Source organism: Chionomys nivalis, chromosome 9 (genome assembly GCF_950005125.1).
Source record: "Chionomys nivalis chromosome 9, mChiNiv1.1, whole genome shotgun sequence".
Lineage (NCBI taxonomy): Eukaryota > Metazoa > Chordata > Mammalia > Rodentia > Cricetidae > Chionomys > Chionomys nivalis.
Window position 1 is genome coordinate 16,027,027 of NC_080094.1, and position 24,403 is coordinate 16,051,429.

At 42.8% G+C, this 24,403-nt stretch overlaps 1 protein-coding gene across 14 annotated transcripts in view; it reads left to right on the top strand.

The window, feature by feature from the left end:
- The window catches only part of Ptprt (protein tyrosine phosphatase receptor type T), a 1,077,234-nt gene that overhangs the window by 331,883 nt on the left and 720,948 nt on the right, over nucleotides 1–24,403 (top strand). For all 14 annotated transcript variants that reach the window (XM_057780248.1, XM_057780255.1, XM_057780252.1 and 11 more), the window contains one exon: nucleotides 21,570–21,841. In XM_057780248.1, the coding sequence (XP_057636231.1) occupies nucleotides 21,570–21,841 (272 nt within the window). The remainder of the gene's footprint in view (nucleotides 1–21,569; nucleotides 21,842–24,403) is intronic.

The following is a 24,403-nucleotide window of genomic DNA, read 5'->3' on the forward strand; positions in this document are numbered from 1 at the left end:
AATTAGATCAATCCATTTTGAATCAGTCCTTTTCAAGATGTGATATACATGTATTCTTCTACATGTGGATATCCAGTCTTTCTGATACCATTTGTTGAAAAGGTTGTCTTTCCTCCAGTGTGTGTTGCATTGATCCACACATTTTTTTTTTTTTTTTTTTTTTGTACCATGTTGTTTCTGTCACTGTGGTGCTGTAGTACAATTTGAGATCAGGTATTCTGATAATTCCAGCACTGCTCTTTCTGCTCGGGATTGCTTTGGCTACTCAGGGCTTTTGTACCTTCATATGTGTTAGAAAATGGCTTTTGCTAGAGCTGTAAAAAACTGTCAAAGTTTTGATGGGGTTTACATTGAATTTGTAAGATTGCTTTTGTGAATCTAGTGATATTTGCAGTATTAATTCTGCTGATCCATGAGCACGTGGGCATCCTTCCATATTCCAGTGCCTTCACTTTTAACATTTTTCAAAGTAGGCATCTTCCACCTCTTTGATTATTTTTATAACTCAATATATTTTAATACTATCATGAACGAACTTTCTCCCAGTTTAACTTAAATTGTTTACTTATGTTGCTTCTTTTTAATGTTGATTTTGGATCTGGCTACATTGCCTATGTTTATCAGATATAAACGTTTTCTAAAAGAGATGTTAAGATCATTAAAGTATAGGGGTATAAGCAGGGATACTTTGGCTTCATTTCCTATTTGTTTTCTTTGTATTTCATTATCTAGCTTTATTTCTCTGGTTAAGACAGGAAACACTCCTTGAAAAAGACTAATCTGTGTGGACAAGCTTGTCTCATTTCTGATTTTAGCAGTCTTTCCCAACTTAGTGTAGTACCGACTGCAAATGTGTTATTTGCAGTCATTGCATTGGGCGTGTTTCCTCTTCCTGGCTTGTCCCACAGACTTTTGTCATGCGTGGATGCTGAACTTTGTAAGAACTGTTTTCTCTGTATAAGGAGGCAAGCATATGCTTCCCGTCTCTTAGTATAATTATATGCTGAGCTTCACTTATTGATTGCATTTATAGAGCCAACTTTGGGTACCTGGAATGAGACCATCTTCATCTTGATGTATAATCATAATATGCTTATGAATTAGTATTCCATATATTTTATTGAGAGTTTTGTATCTGTATTCATCACAGAAATTGCTCCATAGTTTTCTTTTGTCACGTACTTGCCTGGTCTTTGTATCAGATGAATACTGGCTTCATAGAATGAGTCTGCTAGTGCTTTATCTCTTTTATCTTATGGACTAAAACAATTTGAGGAGCATTGGTGCTGGCTCCTTTAGAAGTTGGTAAGAATTTAACTGCCAGTCTTGAACCTTTTTTTTTTTTTTTTTTTTTTTTTGGAAACTGTTACTACTTTAATCCCATTTCTTACTAAAAATCTATTTCAGTTATATGTATCCTCTTGAATTAATTTTAGTAGGTTTTATGTGTCTAGGAATTTATTAATTTCTTTCAGATTTTCCAGTTCCTTTAAACTTTAAGTGTTCAAAGCATACCATAATGATACTTGAATTTCATTAGTGTATTTTGCACAGTCTTCCTTTTAACCCTTAATTTTATTTATTTTTCATGATCCTGTCTTTCTTTTGGTTAGTTTGGATAAGGCTCTGTCAATATTACTTAATTTTTCAAAGAGCCAAATCTTTGCTTCATTTTCTTTGTGTTTTCCTTTTAGCTTTCAGTCTGAACTTCATTAGTTTTTCCTCTGGTCTTTATTACTTGTATCTACCCACTGCTTTGAGCTTCCACTTGTTTTTGTTTTTCTAAGACCTTGAGGTCCCTAATTAAGTTATTTGTTTGAACTCTCCATGATTGCTTTATATAGGCTCTCATAGCTATTAAAGTTCCTCTTATAACTCCCTTTGCTGCATCCCAGAAGCTCTGGTCAGTGATTTTCATTTTCACTTGATTCTAGGGATTTTAAATTTCTTCTCTAATTTCCTCACTGGCACATAGTCAAGAGTATATTGCTCAATTGCTCACTGTTTTATGGTTTCTCTTGCTATTGATTTGTAGTTTTATTTCCCTCTGATTTGATAAGATACAAGAAATTATTTTGATTTCTTTGTTATTATGAGGCATTGCTTTATTCCTTAAAATGTGACATATTTTAGAGAAAGTTCCATGGGCCTCTGAGAAGAATTACAATTTAGCAGCTGCTGGGTTGAATGCTCTGTAGATGTCTACTAAATCCATTTGATCTGTGCTATCATTTAATGTTGATGTTTCTTTTTTGGTTTTTAGACTGGTTGACCTACCTGCTAATGGGAGTATGATCCTGAGGTTACCTCTACTATTGCAATTAGGATCTATTTGTTTCTGTATGGCCATTATTATTTTGTTTATTGAATTGGGAGCCAAATATTTAGCAATTCTTTATTTGCAGTTGTTACATATCCTGGATGCATCGTTCTTAATGTGTAGTGTTATTTTTCAATCTCTTTTGAGTTATTTTGGTGTGAAACAAATCTTATTAGATAATAGAACAGCTACATAGGCATATATATATATATATATATATATTTCTTGGAGATAACAGTTATTTGGATCTGGTTGTTTAATTCAGTCAGCTAGTCGCCATCTTTTACTTGGAGAGCTAAAACCATCTATATTTAGGGCTTATTATTAATATAGTTTTCATTAGTCTTGCTTTGTTGTTGTTTTTATCTGGCTAGATACTGTCTGTTCTTCTTTCTTCTCTATTCATACTACATTTTTTCTACTTTACTATGCTGAGCATGGTGATTTCTGTCCTAATTTTTATTTATTCATCCATTCTTGTTAATTGTGCTTTCTTAAACTGTTACAATAGAGTCTTTCCTGTTCTGTGTTTAAGGTCTCTTTAAATATCTTCTGCCTTGATCTTGATGGATTTATATTTCTGTACTTCCCACTGGTCTTGAAATGTCCAGATGTAAAAGATATCTTCATTGTGGATATAGTCTTGGTTGAGGAGTTATTTACCTCCAAGGCTTGAAATATATCATTTTATACTTTCTTGACTTTCAGGTTTCTGTCGTAAGTCTCATGTAATTCTGATACGTTTCCTTTTGTGAGTATTTTCCCTTACAGTGTTTATTTGTTTATATTTTTGACATTTTGACTACAGCGTGTCATGGAGAGGTCTTTGCGGTCATGTCTATTTGGAGCTTTTTGTTTCTTGTGCTTGGATGTTCATTTCCCCCCTTATAGCCACATTTTCCCCTGTTGAAGTTTCCTGAGTGTATTTTCTACATATTTAGTTTTCAAACTTGTTCCTTCTATTGTAGCACAAATTCTAATTGGTCATGATAATAAAAATTCAGAGTCAGCTGTCAGGGGGTGAAAGACAAAGGATCAGAGAAGCAGAACATCCAGCTACTAGAGAGTTCTTACTTCTACTAATGCTCAGACCAAAGGGACGATCGTGTCCTCAGACTGCATCCTCAGGCTGACCACTCAGACTGCTGCATCAGACTGGCTGCATTGAGCTCCTCTCTCCTCCTGCCTTATATTCCTCTCACTGCCCAACCATATCCCTTCCTGCATCCACCTCCTTAGTGCTAGGATAAAAGGCATGTGACTCCTAAGTACTGGGATTAAAGGTGTGATGCACCATCGCTTGGCTCTGGTTCTTTTTTAGACTGCATCAGTTTTGTGTAGCCCAGGGTGCCCTTGAACTAACAGAGATTCATCTGCCTCTGTCTCCTGAGTGCTGGGAGTAAAGGTGTGTGCCACCACTGCTTGACCTCTATGGCTAACTGATGCGGCTAGCTCTGTACTCTGATCTTCAAGAAAGCTATTTTTTTTTGTCAGATCATAAACAAAATATCACCACACCACATTCTAGTCCATGCATTCTTGGGTTTGGACTCTTTATCACATCTCAGAGTTGTCGGATTCTGTGGCCATGCACATTTGTTATTTTTTTCATTATTGATGTTTGTTATAGCTTCTTTTTTCTTGCTGTGGTAAACACCATGACCATTGCACTCAGGGAGGTAAAGGTAGTAGATTAGTCTGTCATTTAGGGAAGCCAAGACAGAAGCTCAATCAAGAACCTGGAGGCAGGAACTAGAGTAAAAACATGAAGCCATGTTCTTGTTGACTTCTCTCGTGGCTTGCTCAGATACTGTTGATGGAGGCTGCTTGTTTTTCCCTGGTCACCCAGACCCAAAATAATCACACAGAAACTCTATTAATTGCAATACTGTTTGCCCAATAGCTTAAGCATATGTCTAGCTAACTCTTACATCTTGAATTAACCCATTTCTATTAATCTGTGCATTGCCACATGGTTGTGGTCTACCTGTAAGTTTTTGTCCAGTGTCTGTCTCCTGCAGTGGCTACATGGCATCTCTCTGACTCTGCCTACTCTCTCTTTATATATATCTTTTCCAGCCTGGCTATATTCTGTTAAGCTATTGGCCAAAAGAAGCTTCTTTATTAAGCAATGACAATAAAACATATTAACAGCATGCAGAGGGGAGTCCACATCAAGTTACCATTCTTAAATGGCAGCACCCCCTCACCCGGGAACTGTAGTATATACAGTGTCTCTCATTAGCATTGATGAAGGCACCCCCACAGACATGTTCACAGTCCAGAGTTATAAAAGAATGCTCTCAGTGGACATCCTCTCTTCCCAGATACATGTCGGTTTGTGTCAAGTTGACAAAAATTATTGAGAATAAAGCTGAGCAGTGCAGTGTAGACTTTATTGCATGTGCCTTGGGTGAGATGATGAACAGACATGTTTCAGAGCAAGGAGATGAAAGTTAGCCGAAGCACTACTATTTTTAAATGATCTATCTTATCTATTAGTACATTTGTTTAAGTTTCTATTCCTTGTGTGTGTGTGTGTATAAGTGAGTGTAGTGTATGCTGTGTGTGCCTGGGGGCCAGAAGAAAGCACTAGGTCCTTGGAGCTGGAGTTCCTACCATGGCTGCTGGGATCTAATTCTGGTTCTCTGCAAGCGCCACGAGTGCTCCCAACCTCTAAGTCACCTTGCCAGCCCTGCACCATTTTTTGAGAGCCTTTCTCTTTTCTGACTCAGAATTTGGTCTAATGTACTGTTTTATTCCCTTGTTGCCTTTTTCCCCTCCACTCACGTATGAAAGACAATCTTCACTCCAAGATCTACCTAGGCAGCACCAGCAAATGGTAAGAGGAATGAGAGCTCTTCTTAACACACAAGGTTCATTTCCAAGAAGACTTCTTGTGAATAGCTTGCTTTTCATGAATTATGACCATAGGGTTCTTGAATGCCTCACTTCCTGGTGAAGCACAGCCTGTGCCTTCTTACATATCAGGAAGAGGAAGGGATGACATGGTTCTTAGGGTTTCAGGAAGTCCTAGCGCTACATAATCCTGTGAATCAGAAAACGACATTTATTTTTGTACAGTAGCAGATATTTCATTCACAGTGAAAATGATTGCAAACTCACTATTCATATAATATTTGAAAGCTTGCAAAGCAATTCACATAGATTAAGTATGAAGTAGTTTTAGCACTGCAGAAAAACTTTGAGTTTAGTACTGTATTTATGGTTATTATCCCAGCTTCCATATGAAAACACACTTCACAATGCATTAATAGAATCTTCATTACAGATTTGTCCTCCAATACCATGGAGAACTCTCAATATGAGAAAATATAAGCAAATAAAATTCTCCATAAGATCTAAACAGGGGAAAGAAAACAAACGTGGTGTTTAAATAGCAGTTAATACAGAAAGACACTGGAATCATGTAGTGGGATGAAGAGGGAGGTGAACATTGCTTGCTGTCCACCCCCATATTACTGTCAACCCTAAAATTTCTTCCTACAGCCCAAACATCTCAAGGAAACAAAATCGACTTGGTAGGTATCTTTTTCATCATCCAATTAAAAACTATGAAAAATGGCATGGGATGGATGGATGCAGGGAGTATAAATAAAAAAAATGAAGTTAGGGTATAAAGACAGACAGTTAAGTTTTTTTAGTGCGGCCAAATATACAGGGATATCTACTAGATTGGGTAAAATAGATGAAAATGGAGACTCTATCCTCATAGGAAGAAGAAATATGTACAGCTGGGTGCAGCGAATCTGAGTACTGATAGTTTCACAGAATCTAGAAAGAAGGAATGGGTACCTGGTGTTCTAAAAAACAAAACTAAATGTCACTTGGCTGAGCTGTCCTTTCTCCAATTCCACCAGGTCTCAGAAATCAGGCAGAACAAAGAATACACATTCGTCAGACAGCTTCGAGGGAAAAAAAACAAACTGTTCCCTGATCTGGTGGGAAGAGAGTCAGGTATCCCCCATGCTATATATCTTAGTAAATCAAAGGTTTGGATGGAATTACATAAGCAGAGCCTTGTAGACAAAAGGAAAGAATGTCCTGGTAACATAAAAGCACACTACAATCAAAAACAGCAAAGGGGAGGAATTTAAGGGAGAGAGAAAAAAAATAGAAGCAGGTAAGCCCAGTACTGTGCCAGGGCAATGATTCTAGTCTAGAAAGAATTATATATTAAAAAGTAAATGATCCACAATCATTTTACTCTACAAAACAACTTTGAATGAACAAGTTGATAAAACACAAGTTCAAGGACAAGGTAGCAAAAGAACAGCATAAGATTAGTGGGGACAAAGAGGAAACAGACTGCGCGTTATAGCAGGATTCAAGAGGCCACAAGTAAATTCATGCCAGTGAAAACAGAAACAAAATTAAAGCAAAACAGAAACACCGCTTCTGGGGAAAATGGGAGTGAGCGTCTCAACAGGTATAAGGATGCAGGTGGAAAAAGAGATGGGGATGAAGGAGGGAGAAGTAAGTAAAGACGGGTGAAGAGAAAGGAAGGCTTAGTCCGTGCGTACACTTAGGTGCCGCCTGCATCATACACATGCCATGTTGCCATCCATGTACACATGCCATCCATGTACACATGCCATCCATGTACACATGCCATCCATGTACACATACACACAGCTAACAGAGTGGTGAGCTTCCAGTTGGCGAGAGATCCTGTCTCCAGGCAACAAGGTTGGGAGTGGTAAAGAAAGGTATCCAATGTCCTGCTCTGGCCTCTACATAATCACACATGCGTGGACACTCCTGTACACTCACATGCATACACCACACACATACATATCACACACGCACACACACGCACACATGCACACACAAGAAAAATATAGAGATTATGAAAAAGTAAAAAAATAAACAGAAAATAGATTTATTACCAGACTTAGAAAGGAAGAGTATAAATTTGATGGCTACAGAATTTCTCTTTGTAGCCCCGAAGACATTCTGGTCATAGATAATCATGAAAGTTGCGCAGTTTCATAAGGGTGGTGGCACAGAATCCTTCACTTGAACATGGTTAGGGTGGTAAATTTTATGTTATATGTTTTTGAAAAATAATAAGAAACTACACAGTAGTAGAAATTTGTACAGAATGCTGGATAGACAGCAAGACACAGCCTCTTAAGTTGCTAAACCTTTGCAGGACAAAGAGTTGACCTGCTTTCTAGATGGAGTATTTTATATAGAATGGGGTTGAATAGGAAGAAAGTCATCTGGCTTCAGACTTCTCTATGGCACCATTTGGTCTTCGAAGATAAATGGTGTCTCAAAGATCTGAAGGAAAGAAAGCACAGTTCAAGAAGATCACAGCATATAAGGCTGAGCAGTAATTGTCTTCATGGATAAATGTATCTGAGTACTATATCATTCTGGGCGTCTTGGAAAAGTAATTAATCACAAGTCCAACTAATTAAGAGTGAGTAAAAAGAAAAGATTCATGAATGCAGAGCTCAGGGTGCAAGGCTTGATGGTCTAGACTCGATCTGTCTAAACAGAGAACTAACGGTGATCAACTGGTACCATTACAGTTACAGATCAGGGCATGGAGGTTATAAACCCAGCCATTGTGGCAGCTGCGGTCACCAACACCCAGCATCCAGAGACTTGGAGGAAACTTGAAGGAACAGGGAGACTAACACTGCCACCCTTCAGCTATTGGCTGAAAGTGGTCCACCAGAAACACATCCTCCACCCACACCCTTCACATCACGGAACCACTAACCAGTGTCTAAAATTAGGACAGATAGTTAAGGAAGCATTCCTCCAAATTCTCAGTGCTTTTTTTCTCACTGTATTCTATACCTTGAGTGACTCTTTTCTTGGTGAAGGCACAGTCAAAGGTCTGGGCTTCCTTCATTCCCATTTCAATTTCCCTTTCTTGTGTCCAAACACATAATCTCTATACATTTTAAAGTAGCATCTATTAGTTTATTCTCACAGTTGATATTTCTTCTCATTCTTCTGCCATCCGTCCTGCAGTTATCCATCTTTGCATCTCTGTGTATATCAGAAGGTATTTAAAATGATGTTTGCCATATGTTAATGATAGCTATTTCTGGACGGTGAGACTGGGATCTCTTTTTTTTGTAATTTGAATTTTTGTACTTCTTTGCATTCTTTTGAGTTCTTCCAAAATGAATATGTATCATTTTCACAATAACAATAAAGTGATCTTTCTTTAAAAATAAAAAATCAAAGCAAATATGTCAAGATGTTCACAGTGGTTTGATCCTACTTGGTAGAACTGTGGGTGTTTATGATTTTCTTCTTTGTAGTTTTCTATTTTCTGACAGTTTTAATTTATTAAAATGTGCAAAGAATTAAGAGAAAAAAGTGAAGTGCAACAGGCTCATCCTAGGTTTTTCTTTCAGAGAGTTGAAGTTGTGATTCAAACATAGATTCAGGCAAGGGAGGAATTGAGATGGGTTGGGTGGGACCCTTGCCTGAGCAGGAAGCAGCAATGGAGACCCACGGTGGTAGAAACCATCCTGATGGAGCTCCAGTTCCTTCGTAGGGGAGGCCCTTGCTTCGGCGGTGGGGGAGTTACTTTTAGTATAGCTAAGACTCAAACTTTGACTGACATCCTGAAAGGCTGTGAGAGTCTCACGCCATGGTGGTTGCATATTGACAGAGGAGGGTCTGCAGGCGACAGATGCTGTTTCACACCATCATGGGAGACACACCTCTGGACATGTCTGCGAGAGTGTTTCTTGAAAGCTGTAGCCAAGGAGAGAACTCCTACCCTTTGAAAGGGGTGGCACCATCCAGCGCCTGGGGTGCCAGACTAAATAAAATGGGGGGGGGGAGTGGGGTAAGCCAGCTGAACACTGTCATTCATCTTTCTATAATTTGAGACTGTGAACATAGTCAGGACCAGACTCTCAGCCTCTCGATGCCATGCCTTCCATGGCAGTATGTATTGTATCCCCTCAAACTGTGAGCTGAAATAAACACCTCTGTGCACCTAGTTGCTTTTCTGTCAAGTATTTAGCCCCAGCAGTGAGGAGTATAACTAATACAACAGCTCATCTGTTTATGTATCTGTTGTTTGTTTTGTCTGTCGCATTTCGCCACTGCAACCAGGTAGCTGTGACAAGGACTTTATGTCCTTCAAAGCTTAAAATGCTGACCCTTATACCCTTTGCATAAGACATGTGTCAGCTTCTTCTGTGAGCTGTTTCACGTGTTAATTCAGCTAATCCTTCCACGGTGCCCATTTTACTGTCACCACTTTAAGTACTGAGAAACAGAGAGAGTGCCTAAGTCATTTGTCAAGGGAAGGGCTTGCGGATGTGGCAGAGGAAGGACTTGACGGCCCATATCTGGCTCCAGAGCCTGTATCTTAACCACCTTGTGCTTCTCACAGTCAACCAGTAAGATAAGAGGATCTCCTGTGTACGAGGAATTAGGGCGTGAGACACACGTGTCTACCTGCTTTCCGGGAAAGCATTTACAGAGAAAATCTGACAGACGCAGTGCGAGCTTGCTCTCTTTGTCCTTTTACAAAGCACAGGACTCACTGATCTGTGTTGTTAAGGAAAAGCTGAGGGAACTGCGGAAATGGCTGAGTCTGTAAAGTGCTTCCCACGCGGGCATGGAAACTTGCGTTCAGTTTCCCAAACCCATGGGCAAAAGCTGGGTGTGGAGACACACACCTATGATCCCAGTGCTGGGAGACAGAGATAGCTCCCTAGAGCTCAGTGTCCAGCTAGCCTCGCCTATTGGCAAACCCATGACGAGTGAGCATCCTGTCAGAAACATGATGGACAGTACCTGTAGGAGAACAAAATCTGAGGTCATCCTATGGTCTCTACATCTAGGTATGCACATGTGCTCTGCCTCTCTCTCTCTCTCTCTCTCTCTCTCTCTCTCTCTCTCTCTCTCTCTCTCTGTCTCTCTCTCTGTCTCTCTCTCCTCTCTCCCATCTTAAAAAGAATGGAATAAAATTAAGAAATTTATTCATAACCATATGATTTATTTTATAAAGAAGCGATGCAGAATCACAAATGCATGGGCTTGGATAATGCACCATTCACGGATCCTGCCTGGGGAAATAATCACTGAGGGGTACTTCAGAGCATTGAAAGATGAGCTAAAAATCAAGAACTGAAAATGGGCAAATCATAGGATAAAAAGGCTGCTAAGTCTCCCTGGGGGTCGTCTACAGAAGCCCCGTTCAACCTGCTCCAAAGCTCCCGAAGAGAATTGTCATCGTGGCAAAGTGACTCTGATTAAGTGTCTTGGCTGTTTTTGCTCACAGCTGTCTTCCCAGGGCCTACAACAGTGTCTGGTGTATCATTCGAGGAGCACACTATACATTTGTCACACACAAAAAATAACCCGCAGTGTCACCAATGAACAGGCAGCCCTATAGCAAGGAGAGGATGCCTGCTCCTCCCTAGTGGCGCATGGTGCAAACCAGACCTCCATAAACTGTTACCCCTCATTAAGCTTCCTCTTCAGGACAAGTTTACTAACTGCAATCACAAGCCCAATTAAATGCCAGGAGTCTGTAGAAAACACCTACCTGTGCCAGGAAACAAGACTATAAGGAGGCACTGTCAGATACCTTTATGGGCCTGAAGGTTTGCATTTATAACCAGCTTTTGGTGATGCTGATGTAGCTGCCCAGGGACCATAGTTGGGGACCCTCTGGCAAAGAGACATGCTCTTTAGGGGTCTGTTGAGATGGATGTCCATGGCTTCATGGTCCTAGGACCTTTGTCTGTATGAACAGTGAGAATGGTGGGGCCGGCTTACTCTGCATAGGACCAGCTATCTTATGGTTGGCACTCCATAGGAGGGTTCATAGATGCTCCCAGTGGCCATGAAATCATAGGTAAGATAGTAAATGTTTATCATACATTCAGTTTTTACAACGAGGAAGTGAGGTGGGTGCTACTCTTAACTTCATCCCCTCCATTTTACAGATGAAGAAACTGAAGCCCGGGAGTTTAAGGAAGTTGCCAACGGAGGCACAGCTGGGAGATGGCAGGATTGGGATTGGACCTGACACTCTAAATCGAGTCCGTGTTCCTATCTTTCATTATTTCAATGACTCTGTAGAAGAAAAGAGGCAATAAATGGCCCTAGTGATGTTGGCCAAGTTGCTTTGCTCTCATTCTCTCGGAAAAGGAAATAGCTTTCCCCATCTTATGTGAAAAAAGAAATACCTTTTAGATTAAAAAAAAAATAAGCTGTCTGGATTAATTGGATAACAGCTGTCAAACTTTTGTAGCTCCTTAGAGGATGGTGAAAGAGGAGGAATAATTATTGTGCTATTTTCCATGCAGACCCTAGTACATTTGGGGGAGTCGATGAATGTCTAATGATATTCTTGGCAATTAGCACTGATGGAAGAGAAATTGCTCAGGCCAGAGGAGAGGACTTTCTAGAGCCTGGCAGTAGAGAAAGCTTTTACAGTGGATAACCAGTGGCCAGAGACCTCGTGCCCTGTAAGAAGTATGCAGGGCATGGCTCAGGGAAAAGGGAGTGTCTCCAAGCAGGTGAGTTTCCTGTGGCCCCATGAGAAGACAGGGGCCAGGACAACGTGTTGATTTTCCTAAGTTCATAGCCTCCTGGCTTACCAAGCCTGGGCAATTACAGCCCAGTTTCTTCAGTGGCTTACTAAGTGGGGCCAAAGTTCAACTGCATTAGCCTCACTTAGAGGCTTATCAGGAATGCAAATTCCTGCCCTCTACCCTAGACTGATTGCAGGTGGAACCCAGAAAACTTTAAAAGGATTTCCAGGTGCTCTGGTTATATTCTACAATCCTAGACTTACTGTTTTCGACTACACAGCTCATCTTAGAATCAGACACACAACGAAGATCAAGGGTTGGCACTGTGGCTACGTGGCTCTGGGCAACTTACTGCACCTCTGTGACTGTCGAGTTTCTTCCCTATAAGCCAAGAGGACGGAGGGAAAAGATTACTGATGTTCTCCACAAGACTGAGACTCTTTTACTTTCTGGCTTTGAAACAGAAAATTTTATCTGCGTGGAACATTCTGTTTCCCTCTCACCCGCCTGACATCTCCTTTAGCCCCTCAGTCCTTCACATATTTTTTTGCTCAAGCTGATTGCTGCTTTCTTTCTTCCTTATGTCCTCTCCCTCCAGTAGAGTCTAGGTTAGATATTCCACCATACACATCCTTTACTTATCGTAAGACCTCCCGTATTCTTGAGATTGCTTTTAATTTTGCTTTGGTTTCTAGAAGGTGATATATTAAGTGCTGTTTCCTGTCCTTCTGGAGTGTCAGACACAAAGCAACTGGAGGAGGAACATTTAAAGTTTCTGAATTTTACTAGAATACTCGTTCTGGTGGGTTTCGTGAGGAAACTGGCATGAAGGTTGTATTGCCATGTGGGGGAAACTGAGGCACGTAAGTACTAGAAGTCTTCTACAAGTTATGGACACAAGATGGGAGAGTAAGCTTTGATGTTTGAGGACTGAGGGACAGGGCTGTGAAATTGGGGAATATATAAACCTTAGCAGAAGTCCATTGGCTGGAAGGCCCGTTGACAGAGGCACGCACTCACCTTCAGCCTTCATGGCGGGGGGGGAGGGGCTGCTGGGTATTGAGCCAGCAATTGTGATAAGAAGACCTGCCTTGGGCTTGGCATCTAGGTTAGGAGCTGACTGAGCTTGACTCCCTGAACTGGAGATAACTGGATTCCTGAGGCAGCTGTCAGCCAGTCTGCCCTATGTGGTGAGCACCTTGCCAGTGAGAGAGACCCTGTCTCACAAAAAGTAGATGACATCTGAAAAATTATGCTCAAGAAACATGCACATACACACACACACACACACACACACACACACACACACACACAGAGAGAGAGAGAGAGAGAGAGAGAGAGAGAGAGAGAGAGAACATAAACACACACACACGCGAACACCCCCCCCCCCATACACCTGAACACACAAAGAATCCCTCCTTCTATCACTAGGACAGGATTTCTGAAAGCTCAGAGAAGCTCTTAGCCTTTGTTTATTTATCAGATACAGGTTGTGGACCTCTCTGGGAAATAGATGGATGTCCTTCCCAGGGGGAAAACAAACAGGGAACACAGCAAATGTCCCCGTCCGCTGACCTTGCCAATCACGGGAAACCTGGCCAGGTTGCTTTCAGACCAGTTATTGTAGGGAACATAAAAGCATCCACTGAGTGGGGAAGTAGGTGGTGACACTGCCTGTCTCTCTCAGGCCCGGCATTTTAAAACTTGGAAACTAATAGCAATGACCCAGTTTAATGACGGGAAAGTAAGGCAGCATTATTTTAGCAGGCTTAGTCATCTCTTTGTTTTGTTCTCCTCCCTCTCTCTCTCCCCCTCTCTCCCCCCTCCCTATCTCCCTCCCTCTCTCCCTCCCTCTCTCTCTCCTTCCCTCTCTCCCTCCCTCTCTACCTCTCTGTCTCTCTCCTTCCCCCTCTCTCTCCCTCTCTCCCTCTCTCTCCCTCCCTCTCTCCCTCTCTCTCTCTCCCTCTCTCTCTCTCTCTCTCTCTCTCTCTCTCCCTCTCTCCCTCTCTCTCTCTCTCTCTCTCTCTCTCCCCCCTCTCTCCCTCCCTCTCTCTTTCTCTCTCTCCCTCTCTTCCTCCCTCTCTCTCTCTCTCCCTCTCTCTCTTTCTCCCTTTCTATTTGTTCCTCTCCCACTGCAAATATAATAATTCAGTGTTTGCTACAGAGCATGGCACAGTCGAACATTCTGTGAGCGTAATTGGAGCATAAATGTAACTAATCAAAATATTATCACGCCAAAGGATGTGTGAAGTGTTGGGAGATTTAAATCTATATCTATTTTAGTTCCACGCCACTTCAGTTTTGAGTGGTAGACACAAAGGACTTAGCCCAGGGAATGTCAAAAACAGTTTGGGGTCTGACACCATCTCAGCCACCATGCTCGCTTTTCTCTTTGTGCGGTAACAGCTTGCCAGGTGACTACATTGTCACTTGTTCTTCCTACTCTTTGCCCCCTCTTCTTACCTGTGCAAGCTTCCCAGACTACGGTCAGATTACCCCAGGGAGTGAGTTTGTGTCCACTCCTTGCCACTGAATCTAACATGCCCATGCGTGGCCTGAACGAGGAGCTATAATAACAGTGGCCGCTGCTTAGGTTTGAACCTCAGCTTTGATGTTAACTGTGTGGCCTTGAGAAAGTTCCACTGCTCGGTGTCTGTTTTCATTTTTTTGTTGCTTAAGAATGGTGATTATAGTAAATACTTCATACGGCTGATTTTAGATGAACTGCATGGATGCAAAAAGATTGGGTAGTATGTGCTTGGTATAGTTGCTAAAGGGAGAAGAATTCTTGAAGAAACACACACACACACACAGAGAGAGAGAGAGAGAGAGAGAGAGAGAGAGAGAGAGAGAGAGAGAGAGAATAGGTTAATGGAGAATGCCCTTTTCTTCCTGTCCTTCCTCACAGGGAACCCAGAACAGCCTAGTTAGCCGTATTTCCTGGCTCACAAGTGACTCCTGCTTTAGTTTTTGTGAAGGTGTGTGTGTGTGTGTGTATTGGGAGGGGGAAATTGTAAGTTTCTTAAGAGGCTTTATATATGTGCTTCATGCTTTGCTCTGACCAGTGACAGCTCTTTCTCTTCCTCTCCCAACCCTGGATCTGTGTTCTACCCTTCGCGTGTCTTATTCTTCCTGACTCACACCTCTTCATAGCTCCTTGTCTTCCCTCCCAGCCCTCTTCCTCTCCTCATCTACTTTTCCTTTGCCCTCTTTTCTTTAGTTTGTTCCCTTCTTCCTTAACCCTGTCTCACAGGGAGAGTAGCCTTTTGGAATTTGGCAAAAAGCTCGAGTGCCTATGGATCCCGAGCCCAAGTCTGCTTGAGTCAGAGCACAGAGCATGGGGGGTGGGGAACCCCTTCTGTCACACACGAAATCCAATCACCTAGATGCACTCCATTTTTAAACATTATCCACACCTACATGGATTATCAGATAACAGTTTCTTAGGAAATTGCCTTAACGAATTTGCATATGAAATGTATGAATCCCAGCTCGCTGGTCTGAATGGATGATTACAGAAATACTTATGACTTGTTCACACAAACTGACTGACAAAATATTCACAATGTGCAGTTCCTTTGAAATTCCAGGATCTATTTTCCTTGTTTTAAATGCATATTATGCATCCATTAAGCTGTAATTAACACCCTCCCCCATTTTCTGGTATATTAAAAAAGAAGCCACTTTCTCCCCCCCCCTTTTTGACACGTGGTAATTAGATTGCGTTCCCAGATAATATGGGTAATACTGAACGATATGTTTGGGACTGTGGCTATTGGTTTACTGTTTTGTTTTTGATCAGCTTAATGGCGAGAAATTTTCATGGCAATGCTAGTTACGTTGAGTGGTTCTCTTGTCCATGTGTCTTCAAGCTTGACAGAATATTGTACTTTTTACTGTTTTGTTCCTCATTACGCCTCCCCCCATTGTTTTGTGACCAGACAGTTTAATCTCATCACTTTGAACTTTTAAAATCAGCCTCATCCAAAACAGCTACAATAGACTCGTGTGTTGCTGTGTATAGGCACCATGGCACAGGAGTAACTGCGCTCTGGGCATGTGTGACTGCCACACAGGGTGAGTGGGATTTGCGGAGTCTGATGGCTAAAGTAGTGTGGGCATGAAGGATACTTGGGTGTTGTTCTAGCTTCTTTTCTGGTACTATGATTAAAGTGCTATGGCCAGAAGTGACTTCGGAGAGGAATGGGTTTATTTAGCCTATACTTCCTGTCACAGCCGGAACAGGAAGTCAAACAGGAATTTGAAGCAGGAAATCCTGAAGGAATGCAGCTTGCTGACTGGACTGTTAGGCTGTGGTCAGGGAGATGAGGAGAAAAGTGGGTGATCTGAGAAGCTAAGGAGCAGGTTCCCCAAGACCTTGATGCCTGAACAGCTGTAGAGGGTAGGGGTGGGACAGTGTATTTTATTCTGTTTCTCAATAGGCTAATTACTGTTTTCTTTTTGTTCTTTTTAAAGGTTTATATGTTTTTGTGCATTCATGTGTGTGCATGAGTATGTGTGTGCACATGTGAAAGCCAAAGATCAACATTACATACTTTCTTCTATTATCCTGCATCTCATTTTTTAAGGCAGGGTCTCTCACTGAGCCTTGAGACTGACTGGCCTGCAAGTTTTCATGTCTCTACCTTCCCAGCACTAGGATTACAGGCAGGCACACAGGCGCTGGGAATCCAGACTCCAGTCTTCGTGATAGCACAGCAAGCCTTGTCCATAGTCTCTGATTCCCTGCTAATTTCTCTCCAGTGTGGTAAGCCCTCCCTGCTCTATGGAAAAAAAAAAAAACTGGGACAGTGGGAAATCTAGGAAAGAAGCTAAGATTGAGACCCTCAGAAGCCACCGCCCTGTCAAAGCGTGGTTTTAGCATTTCAGGCAATCCTTTTGTGAATACAGTACAAAATGGCTTTTATGGCTGTGTTGAAAGAGGAGGAGACAGAAGCTGAGAGAGTTCAAGAGACCTGCTTGACACAGTCCAGGGAAAAGAGGTGTTGATGAGATTTCTGTCCAACCTCATGATTTTATAAAGTCACATAGTGTGAAGCAAACGGCTTGTCCAAGGTCACATGTCACAACAAGCCTGTGACTCTGAGTTGCTGACTTCCTTCCAGCACACAGCTCGAGGTGTGTTTCCCTAGATGGCGCTGCACGACGGAAAGATGCCATGTTGCCTCCAGGAAGTTAAGCATTCCCAGGTATTCTGTCTTCCAGGGCTGCTGCACCAAACACAGAGGCATGCGCAGCCTGATCTCCAACGTGCAGCTCAACCATGATGAGTTGAGGGCCCAGGTTGGTCTGTGCACCAGTGCCTCCTTGGAATCCTAAATGATTTTTAAACCAATTCCTGGTGTGTAGGACATTCTCAGTGTCACTCTGTGGGTTAGTGTCACCAGCACCTTGCTATCTGCTGTCAAAGCCACCTTCACCAAGTCAAGGAGTGTTCATGCTTCAGTATTCACTGAAGTGAATGTCGAACTTCCATGTCACTTTGCACATCCCATTGTATAGATGAGGCCGCTGAGGGCGGAGGACTTTCTCAGAGTCTCATTTCTAACGAACAAAAGACCCGGAAGGAAAGCTAGACGTCTGGTGAAGACCCTTTCCGCGCTGCTCCAGCTGCTTGGCTTTCAGCAGTTCTTGGGCATCTGCCTCTATCCTTTCTCCCTTCACAGGTCCTGGCGCTCGAAGCTGGCAGCCCACCTGTCTTCAGGGACCCCTCGTGTTCTTGTTCTCAGAGCTGCAGGCCCTCGGTTGCCAGTCGCCCAAGCACACTCATGTAATCTTAATGAACAACGTGCAAAGCCATTAAAAACTCAATTAGGACTTTCTTTTTACTGCCGACGTGAGGAAATGCGATCCTGAGGTGCTCATGTGTAAACACAATAGCCGCCATCTGCTTCTGAGAAGCGCCGTGCCTCCAAAAAGGGTATCTGTGTGGCAGACACATCAGTAACAGGGCGCTTATCAAGGCATTATTATGCACGGAGAGGGAAAACACAAAATTTATGGCCAGCCAGAGAGTACTTCCTCGTTTAATTCCACGATTTTCAGTGTTGTGTATAATAACTATAAGGAAACTAATGCTGTATTATGTTCCTTAGCACATTGGTACTTTCTTTTTTTTTAGGGCAAAGGAAAAGACTGTATTTACAGTCTTCCTCTTTCTTGTTTTTTTGACTGATCTTGGCATAATGACTGCCTCATTTTTGATCTCTAGGAAACCGACAGCCTTGGGATGATATTAATTATGCCAACCTGTTGATCAAAGAGGGCCCCACTGCGCCGCCGCAGAACAGGGCTCTCACACTTGAATAATCTTAGAAATGGCAGGCTTGGGCTCAAAGGACTCAGAGATATGGTGTCTTGCTTTTCCGGAGGGTGTGGCAAGACCTGTCATGGAGAGGCCCAACAGAACATTATCCTGTGTCCTGGAAGATACTGCTCCTGCCTTTCTGGCTGTTGTGGCTTCCACCTCTGTGCCTTTGCGCCTTTCCTTCTAATTCAAACCACCCAGGGTTGCTTCTCTTGTGAGCACCCTGACTTGCAGCATCTTGTAACTTTGCTTTATGTTTTCAATTCCTTTAATAAAGGGGCTGGAGAGAGATAATGGGTGGTCTTCCCGAGGAGCCCAAATCATGACACTGCTGTGGAAATATAAACCTCAAAATTCCATTGGCTTCATAACCCAATTATAGTTTATTCCTTCTAAAGAACCCCTTTGTGTCCAAAATGAGGCTCCTGACAGGTGGTTGACGTACAGTGTAGTCGTGGTTACTCTGGCTCTTTCTCTGTGGCTCTACCATCTCCTGGATTCTTGAAATCCTGAGAATTCAGTGTGGTTGGGATTAGAGAAGGGACCAGTCACCCCCATACTTTCATGTATGTGTGCACTATCACCGGGGCTCTTGATAGAAATGTAGGTGCAGGCTGCAGAGGCATGCAGGGGTCTGAGATTCTCATGTCTTCCAAACTCTTGGATGATGCTGAGGCTGTGAATGAAGGACCATCTGTTAGGAAGAGAAGATAATGAAGGATGGATGTGAGTGTGAGAGGAAGCCAGTTGTTAAGGATTAAGCATGGAACAGGTGCATACCATACCCGGACTTCTTTGGAACAGAGTTCTGTAGCCCCACTGAAACAGTATTTCTGTGTCCAGAGTTGTTAGGCTGTACTAAGTAGGATAAATGCCACGTTCTCTGCAGGCTTTTTCAGCTACTGAAGCTAGGAAGAAGAGAAATGTGGACATGAGCTTCTGGAAGGAACTTTCCCTAGTTTTCCCATGTGCGATGATATAGATTGTCAGGGGGACAGGAGCTGAGTGTATCCACAAGCCGTCATGTGACCTGGGATGGAGAGAGTTCAGCATATTTCACCTCTCGGGCTGCCTCTCCTCCTGGGAGATGCATGGTTGCTCACTGGCAAAGAGAGCCCACCACTCTTTGTGGCACTTGTGGGCTATCAGCCCTCTGTCAGGGAGACCCGTGAGGAGCCTGCATGCAGACTAGCGAGGGCAGGTATGGGTGTTGACTCAGTCTTACCTCTGAGCCTCAGGTACCCTTTTAGGGATTTGCTCCTTGCTTGCTCATTGGGGGCTGTTGATAACCAGATATCATCTGTAATAGGGACACGTCTTTCTACTTTGCCTCAGTTATTCCCAGGTCATGAAGGAGGATTCTTTACACTACTGACCACTCTTGTTCCTCTTCCGCTGGATAGTAACCCAGGAGCTGGGGGAGTTTTCTGATTGGTAGATTATTGAAAATCTGACCACAGTTTTCTCTGTCCTTGTTATCTGGCTTCCAGCTTTCCCCGCTAGGAATCTGGATTGAGTTAGGGATGATTTCAGGGCATTTGGTTATTTTTTTTTTTTTTATGCTTGAATGTGAGGAGCGGTTGAAGCCTAATTTATCTTCAAGACTGATATTTTCTTTAATCCAGCTTTGTGGACGATTGTATGGAGGTTTTAAATATAATCTCCCTTCTATGTCCACTTGTAAATTTGTTCAGAACCCAGGAGACAAGGTGCAAATGGTCTGTACTGCCTAAAACCTCAACAAGATATGGATGGCGCAGCCTTATTACCTTGCAGCTCCTTAGTCTTTCTGGTATCAGGGTGAGCGAGGCGAGTTATGGCTGCCAAAGCAGCTCATTTCTCCTGGGGATAGGGGTCTTAAGATTTCATTCAGAATGAAAATTTTAGTGATCACAATAAGGTTTCAAAGCAATTCTGGATTTCAGAATAGAAAACATTTATCCCAGCATTAGTGGAGTTTATTTACTGTGTTTTATGGTGCATTTTATTCAGGAGAATCATAAGACTTTTAAGTTGTAGAGTTCAGCCGTCCTCCTCAGTTGGGAAATTCCCTTTGATATCCCACTTGGTGCAGCCTTTGAGGAGCCACCTGCAGTGACTCACTTTGTCCCTGGGTGGTTGATTCCATTTTGCACAAATTTCACTTGTTATAAAAATCTGTTGCATAATGAGCTGAGATGTGCCTCTTCATTGTGATGGATCTGCATCTTGTTCTCGGGAAGCTTTATCAATTAGCCACTGTCACAGCAATGTTGTAGGAACACTCAGGAGGAAAGCGGTGGCAAACAGCAGTGGGCATTGATTCTTATATTCACTGATCCATCCATCGACTGCAGGTTGACTGATGTGGGCCTGATACCACATGGCTGTGCTCCTTGCTTTCAAGTGGTGGGGCTTGGCTCTTTATTCGTAGACTTCCTGTGTATGTTAATTCTTAATCTTGACGTCAGTTTCTTATCACCAAAATAGTAGTGACAGAAGACAAGCCTGTCTAGAATGGCACCTTTTAACACCTGTGTGGCTTGTATTAACAAGTCACATAATGGATCCTGGTGTCAAGAGATAGCCTCTGGTTGCACAGAGGGAACTGTAAAGTCAGTGCCAAAGGACGTGGATCCAGAGAGGGATATGGAACAGGAGACAATTTCAGTTTGTCATGGCGGCTGGAAAGAGGCTCGCTCAGGTCTATGGCACAGCCTTGATATTCTTAGAGGCAGTTATAGTTATTAGGAGTTGTATGTTCTACCCGTAGATACCTGCTGTTAGTATGAGTCTACAAGTGCTACTCGCTTTGCATTCCTCCTTGAGCATCTTAGAGTTGGTTCTCATACTTTCGGGAGGGCTATATTTCTTCCACAGATATGCTCTATTTGCATATCGTCTCCTTCAATATGGAGTCTCCCATGCTGAGTGCAGATGGAGTCTGTCCATATACAGGACCCTCCCATATTATAGTTTCTGCCTCAGCTGGGACAAACCCCATCTTTGGTGAGGTTATTTCCCATCCCATGTTACCTGTAGGGACTGTGGTTGACTCCCTTCTGAGGTTTTTTAATCCCTTGTCTCCTTTAAGGTTAAAGATAAGCAATCTACCAGGTAGAAATGCTCCCTGCATAGGACCATTGATCTCCTGATCTCCTCATTCTTCCAGTGCCACCATGAGGAGGGATTTTAGTCCCAGTTATGGGAATCCTTCTCAGAACTCTGAGAAGGGGTGTGGCTTTCTCAGAGTCACCCTAACCTGTCGCTAAAATGGGTTTTCATTTCCAGCCTCCCTATTAGGTACCATTTATGGGTGTGACACATTTTCAGAAGGGTATTTTTTCTCTTTGTCTCTTTTTGTCTGTTACCCACTGTGGGTCTCTAGGCTCCTTCATGATGGTGAACAGCTCCGGAAGGGCTTCCGGCCAGAAAGCGCATCTTCTTCTGCCGACCCTAAAGGAGAATGACACCCACTGCATTGACTTCCACTACTACTTCTCCAGCCGAGATCGCTCCAGCCCGGGAGCCTTGAATGTCTACGTGAAGGTGAACGGTGGTCCTCAAGGGAACCCTGTCTGGAACGTGTCTGGGGTTGTCACCGAGGGCTGGGTGAAGGCAGAGCTTGCCATCAGCACCTTCTGGCCTCATTTCTACCAGGTATGTCACTTAACCTTCTCTCTTTCTAGTAGCTAATGCTTACGTATCTTTATACCCCTTGCCTTTCCTAGAGTGGGTAGATCTAGAAAGGACCTGATTTGTTTACTCATTCAGCTCCTGCTGAAGACCTATTTCCAGGGATGCAGAGGGGACCCAGCATAGCCCCTGTCTCCCTGGAGGTCATCAGGAGGGGACTGATGTGTCAATAAGCAGTGGCAGCATAGCAGGGTTCATGTGGAGACATGCAGACCCTGGAGCCTCTTGTAAACTAACAACTGGATTCCACACATGATAAGGTTGAGGTCTGGAGAGGTTAAGCTGACTAGTCAGGTGCAGGTTATTTGGTTGAAGGGGCAACAGGGTAGTGTATAAGATGAGAAGGCAGCCGGGCCCAATTTGGATGGTTGAATTCAGATAGTTTGGAAAGGAAGGGGAAGACATTTGAAATATCTGGGAAAGAGGATCATGCAGGACACAGAGCCTGAGAGAGTGAGAAATTTTGAGGAATTTGGAAACTATGGTTTTTTTTCTTTCTTTTTTTCTTTCTTTCTTTTTGGTTTTCTTACTATTGTTTGTTTTTGGTAGTTGTCCTCCCATCCACCCCTATTTTGGGACAGGGTCTCACACTATAGTCCAGCATATTCTGGAACTCACAATATATCCCTGGCTGGCCTTGAACTTATATCAATCCTCTTGCCTCAGCTTCCCAAGTGCTGGAATTCAGATGTACGTAATTACGCCCAGCATAAACTAAGACCTTGCAGAAGAGACATACAGGGATGACTCTTACAGAGCATGTAGGTCATGAGGGTTTGAAGGCCAGGCTAACAAGCCCATCTTAGAGCAGTGCTTCACAAACCTCCAGCTGGGAAGGAAGGACCACTTTTTCCTAATTCATTGCCGACCAATACTTCTATAAGGCACATTAAACTATGCTGTTGTGATGCCAGATTGTTATGTCTGCTTGGAACCCCATTCTTACTTGCCCTACTTATCTCATTGTGGGTGAAGACAAATGGTACAGACCCACACGACTCCACAAAGTGTTTGCAGGGGTACAGCTCCAGACAGGTGTTAGTCGAAATTATTGAGAAATTTTCCTTAAAAAAAATCATTAGTTAAAATTTCCAAATCATGGAATTGGTGTGTGTTTAAGTGTGCAATCTAGCGACTTTTCTAAGTAAAAGCTACTGTGTTCTGCATTCACCACCATCATCCATGTTTAGAATGTTTCCGTCATTTCCCGAGCTCCCTTGCATATCCTCTCAGTCCCCATTCCCAATGATGAAAGTTCTCAAGTAAGGAAGGGCCACCAATCTGTGTTTTGGAGATGATTTCTGGTGTCTGAAGCAGATAGACCCAAGGGTGGCAGATGAGTGGCCAGGGCTTCCTAGATGGCACTGAGTTCCACACCCAGTTTGCAGCTCTTTCAGCCAGTCGGTGTTCAGAACCGAGTTCTCTCCTGAGCTGGCTTGTTTACGTTAATGAGGCAGTTTCAGCCCTATTTCTTCATTGCTTTGGCAACTAAAAATCAGCATTTAATACTCAATTACCTTCACTACTTAGCCTAGATTTTTGCCACATCTATTTCCCATTTTATCTCCAGTGGCTTGTGATTTGTTTTTAGAGTGACTTCATTGTCCTCTGTTAGGCCTTTCCTGTAATCCCTCTAGAACTGGAGGGGAGAGAATGATGATGGTCACGATGGTGATGCTGAGGGGATGGTGATAATGATGATGATGGTGATGATGATGGTGATGATGGTGATGATACCTACCATTTATTGAGTGCTATGTACAGGCATAGCACAAAATAGCCTTTTAGAAATGCAGAGGTGAGTCAGGCAGAGCCTGGCTGTCTGGTAATGAGTGTGGACTGTACTCATTTTGTATCAGGTAAAGCACCTACTCCCTCTGTGAGAGCAGTAATGTCTTATCAAGAAAAGTGGCTAAAAAGGGAATATAATGGTTTTAACATGTGTATCATTAACACTGGGACTTTTTTTTGTTGTATATGTCTTGAGAAAGGTGCCTTTGGCCTCCTTAGTTCTTTGTCTTTCTCCCCTTGCAAAGAGGTTTTTAAGTAGTACCAGGTCCACATACCTTGCTCTGGCTTCACGGTGGGTGTCAGCTAAGTTTCAGAGTTCACAGTATTTGCAATTCACAAGGTTGTAACATTTACATTCACTGTGTGCTTTGTAAGTCACACCCAGCACAGGCTCTCTTTCTGGTGCACCAGAGTCAAGTGCACAGATACCCAGACTGTACATTTTACGCATATTCACAAGGTGTGGCATAAATTAAGGCTGTGTATTATATCTGACCAGCTCAGCTTTTATCACTAATTTACATTATAAAATACCCATGTGACATAGGTTGTTTCAGCGCATGCTGGGTATCTAAGTCACCCTTGGGATGTAGCCCCCCAGTTTTGTACCAGCACAGTTTCATGGATGAGGGGAGTTCTTTTTGCTATCTTAGGAAGAACTCGCACTAGTTGTTTTGTGAGATGCTCTTTGGTGAAGATGAAGAGGCTCAGGATTTGGGAAAACTCTGTGGTATC